We start from the raw sequence: 19,443 nt of genomic DNA on the forward strand, positions 1-19,443 counted from the left end.
ACTCTTATAACACAGCAAAAAAAAAAGACAACCTAATTATAAAATAGGTAAAGTTTTGAATAGATAAAAATATAAACAAGTGGATATAAGCACATGAAAAGATTCTCAAGATCATTCATCATTAGGATATGAAAATCAAAATTACAATGAAATACCACTTCACACCCTCCAGGATAGTTAATGTTAAAAAAAAAACACAAAAACCAAAAACAGAAAATAACAAGTATTGGTGAGAATGTAGAGAAGTTGAAATCTTCATAAATTTCTAGTGGGAATGTAAAATGGTGCACCTATTTTTGAAAACAATTTGGCAGTTCCTCAAATTATAAGTACAGAACTACCACATGACTCAGCAATTTTACTCAAGAAACCAAGAGAAATGGAAACATATTGTTGCCATATAAAAACTTGTTCATCTGGCATTGCAGGGTAGCAGGTTAAGCTGTCACCTACCATAATGGCATCCCATATGGGTGTCTGTTCAAGTCCAGCTCCCTGCTAATGTGCCTGGGAAAGCAGTGGGAGATTGTGCAAATGCCTGGGCCCCTGTCCCTTGTGGGAGACCCAGATGGAGTTACCGGCTTCTGGTTTCAGCCTGACTCAGCTCTGGCTGTTGCAGCCCCCTGGGGAATGAACCAGCAGATGGAAGATCTCTCTCTTTCTCTACTGTAACTCTGCCTTTCAGAGAAATAAAATAAGTCATTAAGAAAAAAAAATTGTACAGGAATTCTCATAATATTCTTATTCACACTAACCAAAAAGAGGAAACAGGCCAACATCCCCAGTCAGAGCACCAGTTCCAGTCCCCGCTGCTCTGCTTCTGATCCAGCTCCCTGCTAATGTGCTTGGGAAGGAAGTGAAGGGTGGCTCAGCTGCTTGGTCTCCTGCTGCCCACATGGAGACGCAGATGGAGTTCCTGGCTGCTGGCTTCAGCTTGACAGAATCCCAGCTACTGCTGCTATTTGGGAAATGAACCAGCCAGATACTTCTCTCTGTAACTCTGCATTTCAAATAAATAAAAAATCAGAATATAAAAGTGGAAACAAACAAAAGTCCACTAACAGATGAACAGATAAAATGTAGTTCATTCGTATAGTGGAATATTATTCAGCAAGAAAAAGGGGGAAAGTGCTGATACACATTGCAACACAGTGAACCCTGAAAACGTCATGCTAAGTGAAAGAGCCAGGGGATGGGCACTGTGGCGCAGCAGGTTATGCTGCCACTTGGGACTTCCACACTCAATTATCAGAGTGCCTGGGTTTGAGTCCTGCCTCCACCACTTCCTCTTCTTTCTCTTCTTCCTCGTCTTCCTCTTCTTCCTCTCTTTCTCCTTCCTCTCTCTCCTTCTCCTCCTCCTCCTCCTTCTCCTCCTCCTCCTCCTTCTTCTTCTTTTTTAGATTTATTTATTTGTTTGAAAGGCAGAGTTGCAGAGAAGCAGAAGAAGAGACAAAGAGAGAAAGATCTTCCATCTGCTGGTTCACTCCCCAAATGGCCACAACAGCCAGGACTGGGCTAGGCTGTAGCCAGGAGCCAGGAGCTTCTTCTGGGTCTCCCATGTGGGTCCAGGGGCCCAAGCACTTGGCCATCCTCTGCTGCTTTCCCAGGCACATTAGCAGGGAGCTGGATCAGAAGTGGAGCAGCTGGGACTAGAACCAACACCCATATGGGATACTGGTGTTGCAGGCTATGACTTTAACCTCTGAGTCACAGCACTTGCTTCCTTGCCTCCACTTCTGATTTAGCTTCCTGCTAATGTGCCTGGGAGGCAGAGAATGATGGCCCAAGTTTTAGGTTTCTGCCATCCACATGGGAGACCCAAATGAAGTTTCTGGCCCCTGGTTTTGGCCTGGCCCAGCCTTAGTTGTTGCAGGCATCTGGGGAGAGAATTAATAGATGGAAGATACTCATCCTTTCTCTCTCTCTCTCTCTCTCTCTCTCTCATTTCTTTTCCCTCTCCCTATTTCCCTCTCCCTCTTTCAAATAAATGAATCTTTTTTAAAAAGCCAAACACAAAAGTCACATAGTGTTGTGTGATTCCATTTGTATGAACTGTCTATAACAGGCAAACCCATAGTGATGGAAAATGGACTAGTGGATGCATAAGGCTAGAAAATGATTGCAAAGAGGCACAAGGTTTTCTTAGGAGGGGATGAAAATATTCTGAAGTTAGAAGTAATGATTGTACAACTCTGTATGTTCTAAAGACCACTGAACTGTACACTTAAATGGTTGAATTTTATGGTACGAATTATATGAGGGAATTTCAAAAAGTTCTTTAGTGAGATGGCTGCTCTTTTATTAATGAGACATGAATTGTGTCTCAATAGAAATTAAAAAGACATTTCAGAATAAATTATTGCTATATATAAAAAATTCATTGAAAATGGGATTGAAAGATAAGGCTTTTTTGGCACCAAAAATTCTGAAATCCATTCCTAGTTTTTTTTAATAATATGCATTTTCCATGATGTTTTTGAAGACCTCTCATATCTCAATAAAGCTGTTATTTTAAAATTACATATACAAAAGCATAGGTGAACAATAGTTAGCAAAACTGTCCGGATTAAGTAGCTGCATGATGACTGGTTTACAGATATCTCCTGAATCCCTTCTCAGGGCATGCACCTGTCAAAACTCTGGTTCCAGACACGTCCCAGCAGAAGGCAGGCTGGAACATCAACAGTACAAGCCACCAAGGGGAGAAGGAAGATCCTAGTACCAAACCAGGCTGGAACAGGCGGAATTGAGCCACTTATGGTAAGTCAACAATCCATTCTGCATTTTCCAAGTGCTTGGCAAACATAGGCTTGATTGAGGCTGATGTTGATATAGGAGAAAGAATGGGGAGACTGATTCAATTTCATGCTTCAGTTCTGTCTGATAATTGATAAGTATTTCTGCAAATTTGAAATCAAGCAGAAAAGGTTTACTACAAAATACTTTTGGCTTTAGTGATGACAAATTTTAACTCTCAAAGACTTTATATACTTTGATGCCTAATTTATAATCTATTTAGATGTCAAGTTTGGGTCTGAATTGGATGGTGCTGAGCTCACCTTCATATTTGTAGTCATCTGAGATGACCCCCATGAGTTTACAACCTCAGGGCTCTATGCCAAATCCAAGAAGCTGTCTGTTAGTTTCCAGTGGAAGGAATATGTTTGATCTTCACTGATGATCCAGTTGCTCAAACTGAAAAAAAAAAAGGGGGGGAGGTGCGGTCTTAGACAATTATTTTTATTTTCAGAGTCAGTGTTTGCTTTAGGAGAGAGCATAAAGTAGAAGAAAGCTGTTCTAACCATATCCGTGTGACCTTGGGCAGGTCCAGATCTTCTTCTGAAAATGGGCTTAGCAACACCTGCTCTCCAAGGTTAGGAGATTAAGGATTAGTAATAATGTATGCATTTTCCCCAGAAAGTCAGAGGGACTTAAATGCAAATTCAAACTTTTAGACATTCTTTGTGAACCGTTCATTGTGTTTTTCCACTTTTGTTTTCACAGTGTTTTCTAGTTTAGTTTGGAAAATTCCTGGCCTAGTCACTATTCAATTAATTAAAATTTGTTATTACATTTCTCTGATAAAATAGTGACATGTTGGGTTTCTTTTATACTGTCTTATTACAATATCACATTTCTCTGATTTTAAGATACTATCCGTTTCAAGACACATGCCAGTTTCTGAGACATTCAAATATCAAAGAAAGAGTGACTTAGAATCAACCATGTGCTCTCTGCCGCGTTTTGACCCAGAGCACATTACAGGCTCAGCTAAGAGCGCTGCTCAGAAGTCTGACATGAGGTAGCCCCTCATCCCAAATGAGCAGATTGTTTAGGGACAGGCTGCTCTTTTCTGGTTAACCTTCTGCCCGATACCCGCACTGATGTCCTATCGGTAAACACACCTCACGTTAGTTTTTTCAGACTCAGAAAGAACCACTTTACTCACGACAAGGAGGATTACACAGGTACAGGCTATTTGCAAATTAGGCAACGCTGGTACACAGAATGGACTCAGAGTCCACCCTGTGCCTATTTTCCCACTGGCTAGAGCACAAGCTGCCAGTCAGCATGTCACCGAAGCAATGATTGCCATGTTGGAAGTAAGTTTAGCCAGGGTCGGGGGGGGGGGGGGTGGAATTCACCGAAGTCATTTCCTGCCTTGCTCTAAAGCCAACAAAATGGAAAACAGGGATCTGGTTCACTGTTGTTACTTTTCAACATGAAAGCCTGGCCATGCGTGGTGCAGGCTAGGGACTGGGAATCCAGAAACAGGATGGAGTCCCTGGCCTTAAGAACCTTGTGTTTTAATCAGGGGAAAACAAAACAAAACAATAAGGATGGCATCATACAATGTTTGTAGAGGAGACTTAGAGTTCTATGGAGACCCAAGAGAACACGGAAATCAGACCAGGGCTAGTGACAGGAAAGTTTAGAGAAAACGATGCTGGAATCTGCTGTAGAGGCACGAATAGTGTCCAAATTCCAAATGAGGGAGAGATGTTCCAAAATTCAGCGGTTTTTGAAAGATTGCGCGTTGCTGGGATGGCTGGGAGTGTTGGCCAGGGGCAGGGGATGTGCTGCCAGACGGCAGGAAGCAGATGGCGGTGCAGGGCCTTTCCCAGGTAGTTGGACCTAACCCGGACGAATGCAGAACCAACAGAGGATCTAAGCACCGGAAGGGAGGGGCGGGCCACGAGGTGTGGCTGGAGCGGAAGAGGCCGAGGGGAGTCAGCGGTAGGGAGCAGCTGCCCTGAGCCGGGCGAGGGTGGATGAGAGCAGAGCTGAGGCAGTGACAGGTGAGGGGAACAGCTGGGACCCCTGGGACCAGAGAGCAGTCTGCGAGGGGAAGGCGTGAGGAGCGGTTTGGAATGGCTCCCACATTTCTGACTTGGGCAACAGGGGGTGCCATTTCCCAAGAGGAGCAGCTGTCGGGGAAGAGACACTGCGTTTAGAATCACACAGGCCAGGTGCCCGAGGAGCAGGCTAACGGGGAAGGAAGGCGATAAGGAAACAAGAGACACGGCTAGCATCGCCGTAGCACTCTGCAGTTTAACAGAACTTACTGAAATGTGAGGCATGACGGGAGCAGACCGTGAGAGGGGACTCGGAGGGTCTCGTGGGAGCTGATCTGGAGGGGAGGAGCGAGCGGTCTGCAGGGAGCACTCGGAACCCCAGCAGGAGTTTGCAGGACTGAGTTCAGAGGCAAATATGTTGGAGAATATTTGTTCTGACAAATTCCAATTCAACCGAAGGCAAAATAAAAGAACACAAAAAAGAAACTTCTATCCTCAATTAAAAAGGGGTGGGGGCCGAATGAAGTGAATTTAAATATAAAATATGTGAGACCCAGAGCCGGCACATCCCTGTGCAGACGCTGGGAAAGAGCCCCGCTTCTGTAAAATGCAGAGTTGCCCAACGGTGTGACTGAGGGTGTGACCGAGACGGCCTCTGTCCTGCAACATCTGTTCCCTGTGTCCAAATAGAACCGCTGGTTTTCAGCTGGGCCCATGGTTGTCTGGGAAAAGACCATGCTTTTCTGTTTTCCACACACATAGGCATGGCCATACAAGTGCCGATTAAGAGCTAGCCCCTAGAAGGGACGTGCAAGTGATGTGGGAAACTGTGGGAAGATAGCCTTTTTAAAGATGGGTTCATTGAGATACGGTTCACACTGCACCTATTTATACGAATTAAAACTTTGGCCAACATCACGCTTCCACCCTAGCTTCTGGTAGTCACCATTCTACTCTCTACTTCTGTCAATTTGACTTACTTGGTTTCCAGGGGGAATTTGTCTTTCCATGCCCGGTTTATTTCATTTATCACAATGTCCAGGTTCATCCACATTGTTGCGAGTAACAGGATTTTCTTCTTTTTAAGGCCATATAGTGTTCTGTCCTATGTGTGAGTGCGGCAGTGCATACCGCAGTTGGCTGTGCTTCTTCAGTTGGTGATGGATACCTAGCTTGCTTCCATGTATGTGCTGTTGTGACTAGCGCTGCAGTGAACACGGGAGTGCAGCTGTCTGTTCAACACACTGATTTCACTGGCTTTTCTTGACGACCTCAAAGGTTCTGTGAAGACCAATAGAACAGACAGAGACACTAACTACTTTGATTTTTAAAAAGTACTTATTTGGGGGCCAATGCTGTGGCATAGCAGGTAAAGCTGCCACCTGCAGTGCTGGCATTTCATATGGGTGCTAGTTTGAGTCCTGGCTCCTCCACTTCTGATCTAGCTCCCTGCTATGGTTGGGAAAGCAGTGGAAGATGGCCCAAGTCCTCGGGCCCCTGCACCTGCGTGGGAACCTGGAAGAAGCTCCTGGTTCCTGGATCAGATCAGTGCAGCTCCAGCCACTGTGGCCATTTGAGGAGTGAACCAGAGAATGGAAGACCTCTCTCTCTCTCTCTCCTCTCTCTGTGTAACTCTGACTTTCAAATAAATTTTTTAGTGGGTGCAAACTGATGAAATATTTACTTAATATATACTAAATTGATCTTCTGTATATAAAGATAATTGAAAATGAATCTTGATGTGAATGGATGGGAGAGGGAGCAGGAGATGGGAGGGTTGTGGGTGGGAGGGAAGTTATGTGGGGGAAAAGCCATTGTAATCCAGAAACAGTACTTTGGAAATTTATATTTACCAAATAAAAGTTAAAAAATAAATTTTTTTAAAAATTGTTTTTGTTTTATTTGAGACAGAGATGGGGCAGAGAGGGAAAGAGAGATCTTCCATCTACTAGTTCATTCTCCAAATGCTTGCAACAGCTGGGGCTGGACCAGGCTGAACCAGGAAACTGAAATGCAACCAGGTCTCTGATGTGAGTGGCAGGCTCCCAGCTACTTGAGCCATCACCTGCTGCCTCTCAAGGTGTATGTTAGCAGGAAGCTGGAATGGAGAGTGGAGCTGGAGCTGAGACCTAGGCACTCCAGTAGGGGGTGCGGCCATCCCACGCAGAGTCTTAATGGCTATGCTAATCACCCACCCAACAATCTTGATTTCATTACAGGCTTGGCCAGTGGACAAAACTTACATTGAAGGCAAACAGATGCATTTTGAAAGGTATCAATCTAATATCGACCTGTAAGGTTTTTGTTCATATTTGTATTATATTCTGTGGGGCTCTTTTTCCTCCTCTACAGTTTTTCTACTTAACATGTAAGGATGAGAAACAATAAAATAAGTTTCTCTTCTTTTTTTAAGATTTATTTATTTATTTGAAGGGCAGAGTTACAGAGAGGCAGAGGCAGAGAGAGAGAGAGAGGGGTCTTCCATCCACTGGTTCACCCCCCAAATGGCCACAACAGCTGGAGCTGAGCTGCTCCGAAGTTAGGGGTCAGGAAGTTCTTCCAGGTCTCCCACGCAGGTGCAGAGGCCCAAGGACTTGAGCCATCTTCCACTGCTTTCCTAAGCCATAGCAGAGAGCTGGATCAGAAGTGGGGCAGCCAGGGATCAAATCAGCTCCCATAGGGGATATCAGCACTGCAGACAGTGGCTTTACCTGCTATGCCACAGCACCGGTCCCATAAATTTCTCTTCTGGGGGAAAAAAATCAGAGAAAGGAAGGAAAGAATTAGTTTTTTAAAATGATAATAAGCATGTATCATTTTACAAATAAAAGTTAAACAATTGTGAGAATTATGACACAGAACTGAATGTGAATGTTGGAATTCTTAATATGTAAAAATGATGTCACCAACATAAATGCAGAGACATGAGATTGCAAGGGAGGTTCTGGGAGAAGAGCTAATCTTAGGGCATTCTCTCTTCAGAGCTACCAGTGCTTTCCCATGACTCTTGGAATAAAACCTGAACTCGCCAGGCAAATGGTATGCACGCTCGCCTCTTCAGTCCACCAAGCTCCCCACTCAGCAGCAGCTGTCCACTCCTGAGGCAGGTGAGTCATTCATTCAGCATTTATTGAGCACCTACTATGAGCCAGGCATTCATTGTTCTATGCATTGGGAGAAGAGCATGGAAAAACCACACCATCTTTTTGCTTTTATGCAACTTGCATGTTAGTGGGGTATACAGACATTATAAAGAAATAATTACTACTTTGTCCATTACCTTCAGGTCATGATAAGTATGATAAAGAACTGAGTCAAGGGGTAGTGCCAGGGACTAGCTTAGGTAGGGAAATCAGGGCCAGCAGCTTGAAAGTGGTGATGTTTGAGCTTGGGCTCAACTAATAGGAAGGGAAAATGTAGAAGAGCATCCCTGGCAGGAAAAATGGCACCTGAAAAGGCCCTTGGGCACGAATCAGCATGGCGTGTCCAAGGAATAGGAATAAGGACACCGGAACTGTTGCTTACCGGAACGTTATGTCGTTGTAAGAAGTTTTTATTCCAGCTATGTTCGGAATCACTGCAATATTTTGTTAGAAAGTAATCTATGGTTTTTTGTCCTTGCTATTTGTAGAGAATAAAACTGGTGGGCAAAAACATGGAAGCAGGGAGAATCTTCAGAATTCAGAGAACATACATGACAGACCATGTCATGGAAAAGCCGAGGGAAAGCTGCAGAAAGCTCACAGGCTTTGCAGTCTGAGCCCCGATGTAACCCCCAGATGTGCCAAATGTGAAGTATGTGCCCCGGGGAGGTCATTTGAACTTTAGTGGCTCCACATGTGCAAATGGTCTCTCCAGTTCGTAAGTCTCTGCTCTGACTCCAGGGACCAGGAGCAGGTGGATGGCATTAGTCGTGGGTGCCAGTTCGCAGACCTAGTGAAGAAGTGGGGCAGCCATTGGAAATACACTTCTGGAACTCAGCGAAGGAGAAGCAAGGGAGATAAACTGGAGAACCACCAGCTTACAGGACTTGTAGATGAGACATCTAGGAATGGGTGCAGGAAAACAGAAGAAATTCAAAGCCACCCTGGCTGACCCCAGTAGGCCAAGGGAACAAGAAGCTTTTCCATCTCAAAGACTTCCCCCACTGCACCCCAAACGTCTCCACCCCTTTTATCTGGCTAGCATCTACTCATTCAAATCTCCCATCTCGGTCCACACATAGCTTTATTTGTTTTCTAATTCATTCAGTACATTTTGCTGGAATTAAGTGGTAAACAGTAGGATAAATCTGACATTTCACTAAGCTAATCTTCTACTGGGAGATCCAGCCAATAAGCGCTACTCAAGTTAACAAATCAAGAGGTAACTACAGTGGTAAGTAAATACCCTGAAATCAACAGGATGGCAAGACAGCATGACCAAGGAAAGCCACTTTGGATGAGATGAAGAAGGTCTGTGCAACTGACCATTATATGAAGGTCAGAGTATGAGATGAGTTGGGAGAACTTGGTAGGCAGAGAGAATTGGAAGGACTTGCCCTGTCCGAAGGATTGGCTTCCTTTCTTTCAAGGTTTGACCAAGTCCCCTTTGCTCTGTGTTCTCATAATGCTTATTACCCCAATATTTCTCAGAGAGTGATTGGCAGTTAGACTTGAGCTGGACTCTTGATTCGTACATAGGTTCAGTCAACTAACATTCATTGAGCAGGGTTAATTCACATTGAGACTGCTCTGAAGCGTTCCTGCTGGAGAACATAAAGGAAGAAATTTTAAAGCTAACTGGAAGTCTAGTTGTGAAGGCTGATGCCTTTGCCTACCCAAGGCTGACCTCTCCCGTCTATCCCCCTGCCTCCCCTCTTCTTTCTCTAGGGTCTTACAAAGCATGATAGAATAAAAGATGATTTCTTTGCCCCTCCCCTCTTGAGGGTAAGTAGCCCTGTGCTTCCTCCCAACTCCTTCCATTTTTCTCACATTTCTCTGGTGGGTTCTGGCCCCTGCTCCCCATCTGTATTACTGGAATGAGATGAGTAGGATACTGAACTAACTGTGCCAGAGGGCTTGTGTCTAGCTCCCCTTCACTCCTTGCTTCCACTCTGGAAAATTCCTCCTCTAAAATGGCAATTGCAGTACCTTCTCCCCAGCCATCGTGAGGGGAAATAAGGAAATAGTTGATAGCCTGCAAGGTAATATAGAATTGCGAAGCATTACTAGTAGTTGCCTAAGGCACAGTGGAGACTTGGTCCAGATAGGGACAGCTGTAAGGATACTGGGAACTCAGAAAAAAGGAAATGCCTAAAATCAGGGTGAGGAAAAGAAATAGAACAATGAGGATGCCAGAGCTTGTCTGGGCCTACACAGCCATCTGCAGGCGTGGCTTCCCAAGACTTGGGTATCAGACAACTCAGATTTCTGTTTGGTTCTGTATGTGTTCCCCCTTGCAGTGGGAGAAAGTGATTGCAAGAGCAGGTGTTTGGCCCAATGGTTAAGATGCTGGTTAACACAACTGCATTCCACATGGAGGACCTGGGTTCAAGACCCAGCTCCAGCTCCTGAAATTCCAGTTTCCTGCTGACGCAGGTCCCAGGAGGCAGCAGGTGATGATGGCTCAAGTAGTTGAGCTCCTGCCACCGATGGGGAGATCTGTGTTGTGTTCCCGGTTCCCCAACTTTGGGGCTGGCTGTTGTGGGCATCTGGGGAGTAAACCAGTAGACGAGAGCACTTTCTGTCTGTCTGTCTCTTGCACCTCTGCTCCTCAAAAACAGAACAGAACAGAACAAAGGTCGTGGCTGAAATCAGTACACATTTGTTACCTTGCAGTTCTGGAGGGCAGAACTGAAAGGGCCTCACTGGGCTCAAATCAAGCTGTGTCCGTTCTGCACTGCCTTCCTTGCCTTTCCCAGTTTGTAGAGGCCGCTCAGGTTCCCTGGCTCACAGCCGCCTTGCTCCATCTTCCAAGTCAGCAGTGACTACTGAGTCTTCCTCACAGCTAGCTCATCCCTCTCACTCTCACTCTGCACGCTCTGACTGCGCGGGGCCTATTTCTATCATCCACGACAATCTCCCCAACTCACGTTCAGCTGATTAGCAACCTTAATTTCATCTGCAGACTCCGTTCCCCCTTGCCACCTAACAACCTTTTCCCAGGCTCCAGGGATCGGAATGTGGACTTGTTTGGCAGAGACAATATTACACCCCCACAGGGGGAGACTGTGCACATAATCTGGTGTAAGTCCCACAGAGCCTCCAGCAAGCCATCCCTGACACCCCCCAAAACTAGGTCAGGGAACTTGCTAGGCGACTCCTGTGGTCACGTGCACCTCTCGTCCCTCAGCACTGGGCGTGTCTCTTGTCTGCCTGTGAGGTGAGACCACTTGTTCATTCTGGGTTATTTGTCTCTTCATTAAAACATAAGGACCACTTGGGTGGAGATCTGGGTGGGTTTCCTGGAAATCAGAAGGGTACTATATTCTCATAAAGCTCTTGACCTTCTGTAGTGAAGGCGCTATCTGATATTTGTTGAGTGGATGAACCGTCTCTCTGTCACTAGCCTGGTCACTAGCACGGAGCAGCTGCTGGATGCTTTGAGGGGGTTGGGGCTACTGTTAACACTTCTGCTCATTTTCATTGAGCCCTTGCTAGGAGCCAGGTACTGCAAAAGGACTTATATCCATCAAAACTGAAGGAGGGGCTCTCTTTCCCCCATGCTATACAGAAGGATACAAATTTCCAGAAGTTAAACCATGTACCTGTGGTCAAATGGCCTAAGAGGAGGTTGGACTTGGATCATGTCCTTCTGACACCCAGGACGCGCTTCTCTTCCAGCTGCTTTGAGAAGTATTGTCTGCCTCTGGCTTCCGGGCCTCAGCTGGCCCCTGTGGAATTCCAGAGAAGGCAGCTCAACCTCAGCCCGAGGTGATGCTCCCCGTTCACAGCAACTCACAGTGCGAACAGCCAGGAGGGTGCACCCTCCCCTAGAGAATGGGAGCCAGCTGTTGAGCAGACGTGAGGTCTCATAAAGAAAAACAGGCGCATTTGACAGTGCAGTGGGAAATCTCCCTACAGAGGAACAATTTGGGATTCTCTGGGGGCCAGTAAGCCAAGCTCTCAGTAGTGACAGTAGATATTGTCCTAAATCAAGTGTTTCTGTATGACAGCGCTAGTGATGCGCTCTCAGCCTTCTCTCTTTCTTTAATATATATATATGTATATATATATATATATACATATACATTTATTCAAATGACAGCAACAGAAAAAGGGAGAGATAGAGAGAATGAATCTTCTATCAACTGGTTCACTTCCCATATGCCCACAAGAGCTGGGACTGGGCCAGGCCAAAACCAGAAACCAAGAACTCCATCTGAGTCTCCCATGTGGGTGGCAGGGCCCCAAACACTTGAACCATCATCCACTGCTTTTCCCAAGCACATTAGCAGGAAGTTGGATCACAAGTGAGTAGTCATGACTCAACTCAACTGGCACTCCCGTATGGGACGTACAGCAGGGAGCTGGAGCAGAAGTGGGGTAGGCGGGATTCAACCCAGCGTGTTGATGTGGGACGTGGAGTCCCAAGTGGTAGCTTAACCCAGGAGCCAGAACACCTGCCCTCTCTGTATCCCTGCCTTCACCACCTAGGGAGACAGGACCTCATCAGAAGATCACGGGATTTCACCCGTTGGCATAATGCCCCAGCCCCGTCGATTTAGAACACTCTGGATCATCTGTGAGTCAGACCTGCCTGGCTATACGGTGTTCACCCAATAAATCCGAGAGGGAACAGCTGCCTTTACTGCCAGTTTAAGACTGCATATAAGTTCTCTAGAAAAGTTTGTTAAACGCCCTGGCCTGAAACACCAGCATCCCATCTGGGCACCAGTTTGAGACCCGGCTGCTCCACTTCCGATTCAGCTCTCTGCTATGGCCTGGGAAAGCAGTAGAAGATGGCCCAAGTCCTTGGGCCCCTGCACCCATGTGGGAGACCTGGAAGAAGCTCCTGGCTCTTGGCTTCGGATTGGCGCAGCTCCAGCCATTGCGGCCAATTGGGGAGTGAACTATCAGATGGAAGACCTCTCTCTCTTTCTCTCTCTCTCTGCCTCGCACTGTGTAACTCTGACTTTCAAATAAATAAATAAATCTTTTTTTGTTGTTGTTTAAAGAAAAGTTTGTTAAAGACAGAGCAACAGGGGCCAGGGTTGTGGCACAGCAGGTAAAGCCACTGCCTGCGACATCAGAATCCCATATGGGTGCTGGTTCAAGTTTCAGCTGCTCCATTTCTGATCCAGTTCCTTGCTAATGACCTGGGAAAAGTAGAAGTGTTTGGGCCTCTGCTTCCCATGTGGGAGACCCAGATAAAGCTGCTGGCTCCTGGTTTCAGCCTGGCCCAGAGCTGGTTGCTGTGGCCATCTAGGGAATGAACCAATGGATGGTAGATCTCTCTCTCTCCCCCACCTTTCTGCCCCCCTCATAACTCTAACTTTCAAAAAATACATAAATCTTTTACAAAGAGCAACATAATGCAAAGGGAAAGTCAGCAATGGCTTTATTCATTCATCAACAGGTGTTGAGCCCCTGTGCTGGGCTCTGTGCTGGACAGTGAGGACTCTGCTGGGGGCAGGAACAGTGTGGCAGCAGGGCTGCCCTATGTCCTAACACCCAACACTTGGCACAGGTCGCAGGTGCTTAACAGGCAGCATCGTCGCCTTGGAGATGGGAAGACTGATGGTAGCGGCAACTGTAAGGGGAGAAGATGGCCAAGGATTTGGAGTTGGGTCAAAGCATCCAGGGAAACAGCACTGGCAAAAGCAGGACAGCAGGCAATGGTGGCCCAGTAGTGACAGGGCGGCACTGAACTTTATTGAGATATAATCTGCAGCCCACAAAATTCACCTTTTAAAGTGTGCTATTACCTGGTTTTCAGTAAATTTAGCCAGCTGTGTGGCATCCTTATTGTCCAATTTTAAAATAGGATTCTGCATGCCTATAGTGATTCCTCCTTCCCACCCCCAACTCCAGCACACCATATTAGACAAACTTCCTGTGAAGTTTTGCTTTTCCAGGACATTTCATATAAATGGAATCAGACAATGTGTGGTTGCGTGTGTGTGTGTGTGTGTGTGTGTGTGTGTGCCTCCACTTAGCATGGTGTCTTTGAAGTCCCTCCATATTGTAGCACGTTTTGGTACTTTATTCCTTTTTATTGCTGGAGAGCATTCCATTGTATGGATTCACCATCTATCTACCAATTGACAAACATTTGAGTAATTTCCACTTTGGGGCTATTATGTTTCTTTTTTTTAAGATTTATTTTTATCTATTTGAAATAGTTACAGAGAGATATAGAAACAGAGAGAGAGAGAGAAAGGTCTTCCTTCCACTGGTTCACTCTCCAAATGGCAGCAACAACCAGAGCCCAACCAATCTGCAGCCAAGAGCCAGGAGCTTCTTCTAGGTCTCCCACGTGGGTACAGGGGCCCAAGAACTTGGGCCATCTTCTGCTGCTTTCCCAGGTTCATTAGCAGGGAGCTGGATTAGAAGTGGAGCAGCTGGTACCTGAATGGGCACCCATATGGGATGCCGGGACTGCAAGCCAGAGCTTTAACCCACTGCACCACAGTGAGTGTGGGTCTATTATGAATAACGTTACTATGAACAATCTTGTGTGCCAGTCTATGTTCTCTTGGTGGGTACCTAGTAGGGGGATTATTAGATAGTATAATAAATTTATAATTAATTTTTAGAGGCTGTACTTAATTATTTTTATTTCCTTTTTAAGATCAGATTTATTAAGATATCATTTGTGGGGCATTGTGGTACAGTGGGTTAAGCAGCCACTTGCAATGCTGGAATCCCATATTGGAATGCTGGTATAAGTCCCAGCTGCTGAACTTCAGATCCAGTTTTCTGCTAATGTGCTTGAAAGGGCAGCAGAAGATGGCCCAAGTGCTCGAGCCCCTGCCACCCATGTGGGAGACTCAGATGAAGGATCTGGCTCCTGGCTTCAGCCTGGCCTAGACCTGTTCCATTTGGGAAGTGAACCAGCAGAAATGGAAGATGGGTCGATCTCTCTCTCGCTTTCTTCTCCTTCTTCTTTTCCTTCTCCTTTTCTTCTTCGTCACTTTCAAGTAAATAAATAATTTTAAAAAGATATAACTCATTGATTTAAAATGTATAACTCTAGGTCTGCATGGTGGCATAGCAGGTTAAGCTATTGCCTGCAGCGTTCCTACCGCCCACATGGGAGACCCGAACGGAGCTCCAGGCTCCTGACTTCAGCCCAGCCTGTCTCAGGCCATCGCAGCCATTTGGGTAAAAAAGAGTGGATGGAAGATCTCACCCTTTCTGTAACTCCGCCTTTTAAACAAAATAAACAAATCTTTAAAAAATAGTAAAAATAGGCCGGCGCCGCGGCTCACTAGGCTAATCCTCCGCCTAGCGGCGCCGGCACACCGGGTTCTAGTCCCGGTCGGGGCGCCGGATTCTGTCCCGGTTGCCCCTCTTCCAGGCCAGCCCTCTGCTGTGGCCAGGGAGTGCAGTGGAGGATGGCCCAGGTGCTTGGGCCCTGCACCCCATGGGAGACCAGGAAAAGCACCTGGCTCCTGGCTCCTGCCATCGGATCAGCGCGGTGCGCCGGCCGCAGCGCGCCGGCCGCGGCGGCCATTGGAGGGTGAACCAACGGCAAAGGAAGACCTTTCTCTCTGTCTCTCTCTCTCACTGTCCACTCTGCCTGTCAAAAAAAAAAAAAAAAAAAAAAATTAAAAAAAATAGTAAAAATATATAACTTAATTACTTTTGGTATCTTTATAGAGTTGCATAACCATCACCCTCATCACACTCTGATTTTGGGACATTTCTGTCACTCTGAGAAGATTTCCTGTCCATCTATTGTTGCTTTATGTTTTCACTCCTAGCCCTAGGCAACCTTTAACTCACTTTCTATTTCTACACATTTGCCTTTTCTAAACATTGCATACATGGATCCATCAAAAAGATTGCAGAAAAATGGAATTCAAAGATAGCTTATTTATTATTTTTTTAACCCAGAAACCTTTTATTTAAGGTATACAAACTTCATGCATTTCATAAATACAAATTCTTCCCACCTACACTCCCACCCTTCTTCCTCCCTCTCCTATTCCCATTAAAAATAGCTTATTTTGGAGCAAAATTTTTGAAGTCTATGCATAATTTTTTATAATTTGCATTTTCTCGTAACTTTTGAAAGACACTTTGTATGCATGGATTTCAAAATATCTTGTTTTTCAGACCAATGGGTTCTTCCAATTTAAACAATTATTTGTTTATATTTCTTTGAAAGGCAGAGTGACAGAGAAAGTGATCTTCCACCTGTTAATTCACTCCCCAAATTCTGTCAACAGCTGGAACTGGATGGGCCAAAGCCAGGAGCCAGGAACTCCATCCAGGTCTCCCACGAGAGTGGCAGCAACCCAGGTACTTGAGCCTTTATCTGCTGCTTCCCAGGGTGCCCGTTAGTAGGAAGCTGGATGGGAAGGAGGGGTGGGGCTCAGACCCAGGCACCCAATGGGGGATGCAGGCGTCCCGGGCAGCAGCTTAGCCCACTGTGTCACAATGCCCATCTGTCAAAATATCTTTTCATTCCACTTTCCACAGTCTTTTTGAAGCCCCCTCACGTGCATCTTGCAATATGTGGTCTTTTGTGTCTACTTCTTTCCCTGGCCATGATCTTTAAGATGCATTTACACTGGACAGTGTGTCGGTTCTTTGCTCCATTTTACTTCAAATATCGCATCGTATGGCTATTCCATATTTTGTTTCTCCACTCAGCAGTGAATGGACATTGGGGTTGTTTCCACTTTTGTCTGTATGAACAATACTGCTATGCACACTCATGGACACATTTTTGGGTGTGTGGCTTTGTTCCCATTTCTCTGGGGTAGAGTGAAATTGCTGGGTCGTATTTAACCTTTAAAGAAACTGCCACACTGTTTTCCAAAATGGTTACGCCCTTGTACATTCTCATCAGCAATATAGGAGGGTTCTACCTTCTCCCTATCCAATTATTAACAGATAATTGTTATTATCTGTCTTTTTTATTAGGGCTGTAATAGTATAGATGAAGTGGTGATTCACATGGTTTTAGCCTGTGTTTCTTTAATGACTAAGAATGCTGAACATTTTCCCATGTGCTTACTGGCCCTTGGAATATTGCCTTGGGTGAAATGTCCATTCGAATCTTTTGCCCCAGGAGTGAGCATGTAACTGAGAGGTCAAGATGCCCACACGACACAGCAGAGTGGCCGGGTCCCTTTCACGGCTCTGGCTCCTGACTCTGGCCATTCTCTGCTGCCTCCCAGGATCCATTAGCAGGAAGGTGAACCGGAAGCAGAGCAGCCAGGACCTGAAACAGCGCTCCAGTATGGGATGAGGGGTCCCACGTGGCAGTGTAGCCTGCTGCACCGCAGCACCCACCCCATATTTTGCCCATTTTGAAATTATTTATCTTCTTACTGTTGTGTTACAATAACTCTTTTATTGGGGATGGAATGTAAATTTTTCCCTCCCAGTCTGTGGCTTACATTGTTATTTTCTTAACCATATCGCTTGAAAATTTTGGAGGAAAAAAAGAGCAGACAGAGCCGTGCTTCAGAAGGAGTCTGGCAGCGTTGCATGGGAAGTATCAAAGGGGACAGCCAGCTCTTCTTCTAAGTTATAACAAAGGAAATAGACACAAACCGGGTTTCTTAAAGTCCTCTGGGAGCTAAAGGGTTCCAGGCAGCTATTTACTGGAGCCTGTTTACAGTCCAGTTAATCAGTAAGCCAGAATCGTGAAACTACCAATCTGGGCAAGTGCAGAAAACTTTTCTAAAGGTTTTCCTGGATTAAGAGAGAAAGAAAATGAGGGAGCAGCGCTGCGTGGCTCCTGCGGAGCTGCATAAATAATTTCCAGCATCGGGCAGGACCGCTCCGAGCTCCCTCCCAGTTCCGTCACACTGGTGTCTCCCGGGGAGGGGCCGGGCAGAGCTGCTTCTTGGCCCCTTGAATTTTGACTGGGGAGGTGGGCGCGTTTCAGCGGCTCTCCCTGAAGAAGCCCGGCAAGATGTCAGCCCCGCTGGCAATCGTCCTCCACCTCCTCCTCCTCTTCAAGCTCATCACCCCGGTGACCTTTCGCCACCACCGCTACGATGACCTGGTGCGGACACTGTACAGGGTGCACAACCAGTGCCCCCACATCACCCGGGTCTACAGCATCGGGCGCAGTGTGAAAGGGAGAAACCTCTACGTGCTGGAATTCAGCGACTACCCCGGAATCCATGAGCCCTGTAAGTCCTGGGCAGTCCCTGGGATATGTGGGGTGGTGGCTGGGGACACCCGAGAGCGTCGCCTCTTCCTCAGCCTGTGGTAAGTGTCTCCTCCTTCACGCACCAGTTGCCCCTGCCTCTGGGGCATCTTAGGCCCCTGCCCTTCCCTCCCTTCGAGTTCTGCTGCTCCAGATCTTCGTGGTGAAGGATGACTCCGCCTGGTCTCCCCGCCCCCTTCCCTTCCCTCTTACTATCTTCTTTTTCCCTTGTGATTATTCTGTCTTTCAGGGTCCAGTGACTCGGGAGACTTAAAAAGAAGCAATTAGCCCTTCTCGTTCATCCAAGAAACTTAGAGGGGTTTAGGGCTGCATGTCTCAGGAATGGTGGCATGGAACCCTAGAGAGAATTTGGGGGCTTGGGTATTAGCTTTAATTACCGGATTCTTTCTTGTTAGTTTGTTTCTATCATAAAAGGAATCAATATTTGGGTTAAAAATTAGAAATTTTTAGACAAGAAAAAAAACAGTATCCACCCATAATCCCACGGCACAGATAACCATTGTTATACGTATTGATGTATGTCTCCGTATGATTTCTATGCATACTTAAGCCTACATCTCACACACATAGGTGAGATAGGTGTTTATAAAAGTGGAATCATACTGTAATTTCTTTTCTCATAGTCTTTTTAAAATTTTGAAAATTTATTTTCATTTTATTTGAAAGAGAGAGAGAGAGTTCTCCCACTGATTTGCTCCACAAATACCTGCAACAGCCAGGACTGGGCCACTCCAAATCAGGAGCCAGGAACTCCATCCTGGTCTCCCGCATGGATGGCATCACCCACTGCTTCCCAGGTACATTTGCAGGAAGCTGAATCAGAAGCAGAGCAACTGGGACTCAACCCAGCATGCTAATATGGGATGCCAGCGTTGCAAGCACAGCTCACAGTGCCATCAGCAACACCTAATGATACAACATCAATTTTTTGACTGTATAACATTCCATTGCACGGTTCTGCTTACCTGCTCATGCATTGATGGACATTTCAGTTGCTTCTGATTTCACACTGCTGTACAGCAGTTCTGACATTCAAGGTATGTCAGTTCCTCCTTCACATTGTCACCCTCAAATCTCTTCTCCTTTCCATTTCCACATCCCTAGGTCTAACCCAGGCTCCCTCACAACCTCCTAGGTTGTCGCACTGAACTCCTAACTGGTCTCTCAACTCTGACTGCTTCTACTCTCTGAAAATTCCATTTGGCACTCAGATGCCAGGATAATTTTCCTAAATACTGATGTAACCTTGTCACTCTCCTGCTTTCTAATCTCACACCTAGTGGATTCTGGTCATGACAACTTCAGAATA

At 46.0% G+C, this 19,443-nt stretch overlaps 1 protein-coding gene across 4 annotated transcripts in view; it reads left to right on the plus strand.

The window, feature by feature from the left end:
• Positions 1–4,672: 4,672 nt before the first annotated feature.
• CPN1 (carboxypeptidase N subunit 1) overlaps positions 4,673–19,443 on the plus strand; it is a 43,986-nt gene continuing 29,215 nt past the window's right edge. Inside the window, exons 1-3 of one of the 4 annotated variants that reach the window (XM_070057415.1) lie at positions 4,673–4,799; positions 7,779–7,903; positions 17,922–18,096. In XM_070057415.1, the coding sequence (XP_069913516.1) occupies positions 7,838–7,903; positions 17,922–18,096 (241 nt within the window). In that variant the 5' untranslated portion in view covers positions 4,673–4,799; positions 7,779–7,837. Of the gene's footprint in view, positions 4,800–7,027; positions 7,069–7,772; positions 7,904–16,173; positions 16,247–17,296; positions 18,097–19,443 lie in introns of those variants that run through there. The other 3 variants (XM_070057416.1, XM_070057417.1, XM_002718645.5) reach the window with 3 other exon arrangements.

This window comes from Oryctolagus cuniculus, chromosome 15, assembly GCF_964237555.1.
Source record: "Oryctolagus cuniculus chromosome 15, mOryCun1.1, whole genome shotgun sequence".
Lineage (NCBI taxonomy): Eukaryota > Metazoa > Chordata > Mammalia > Lagomorpha > Leporidae > Oryctolagus > Oryctolagus cuniculus.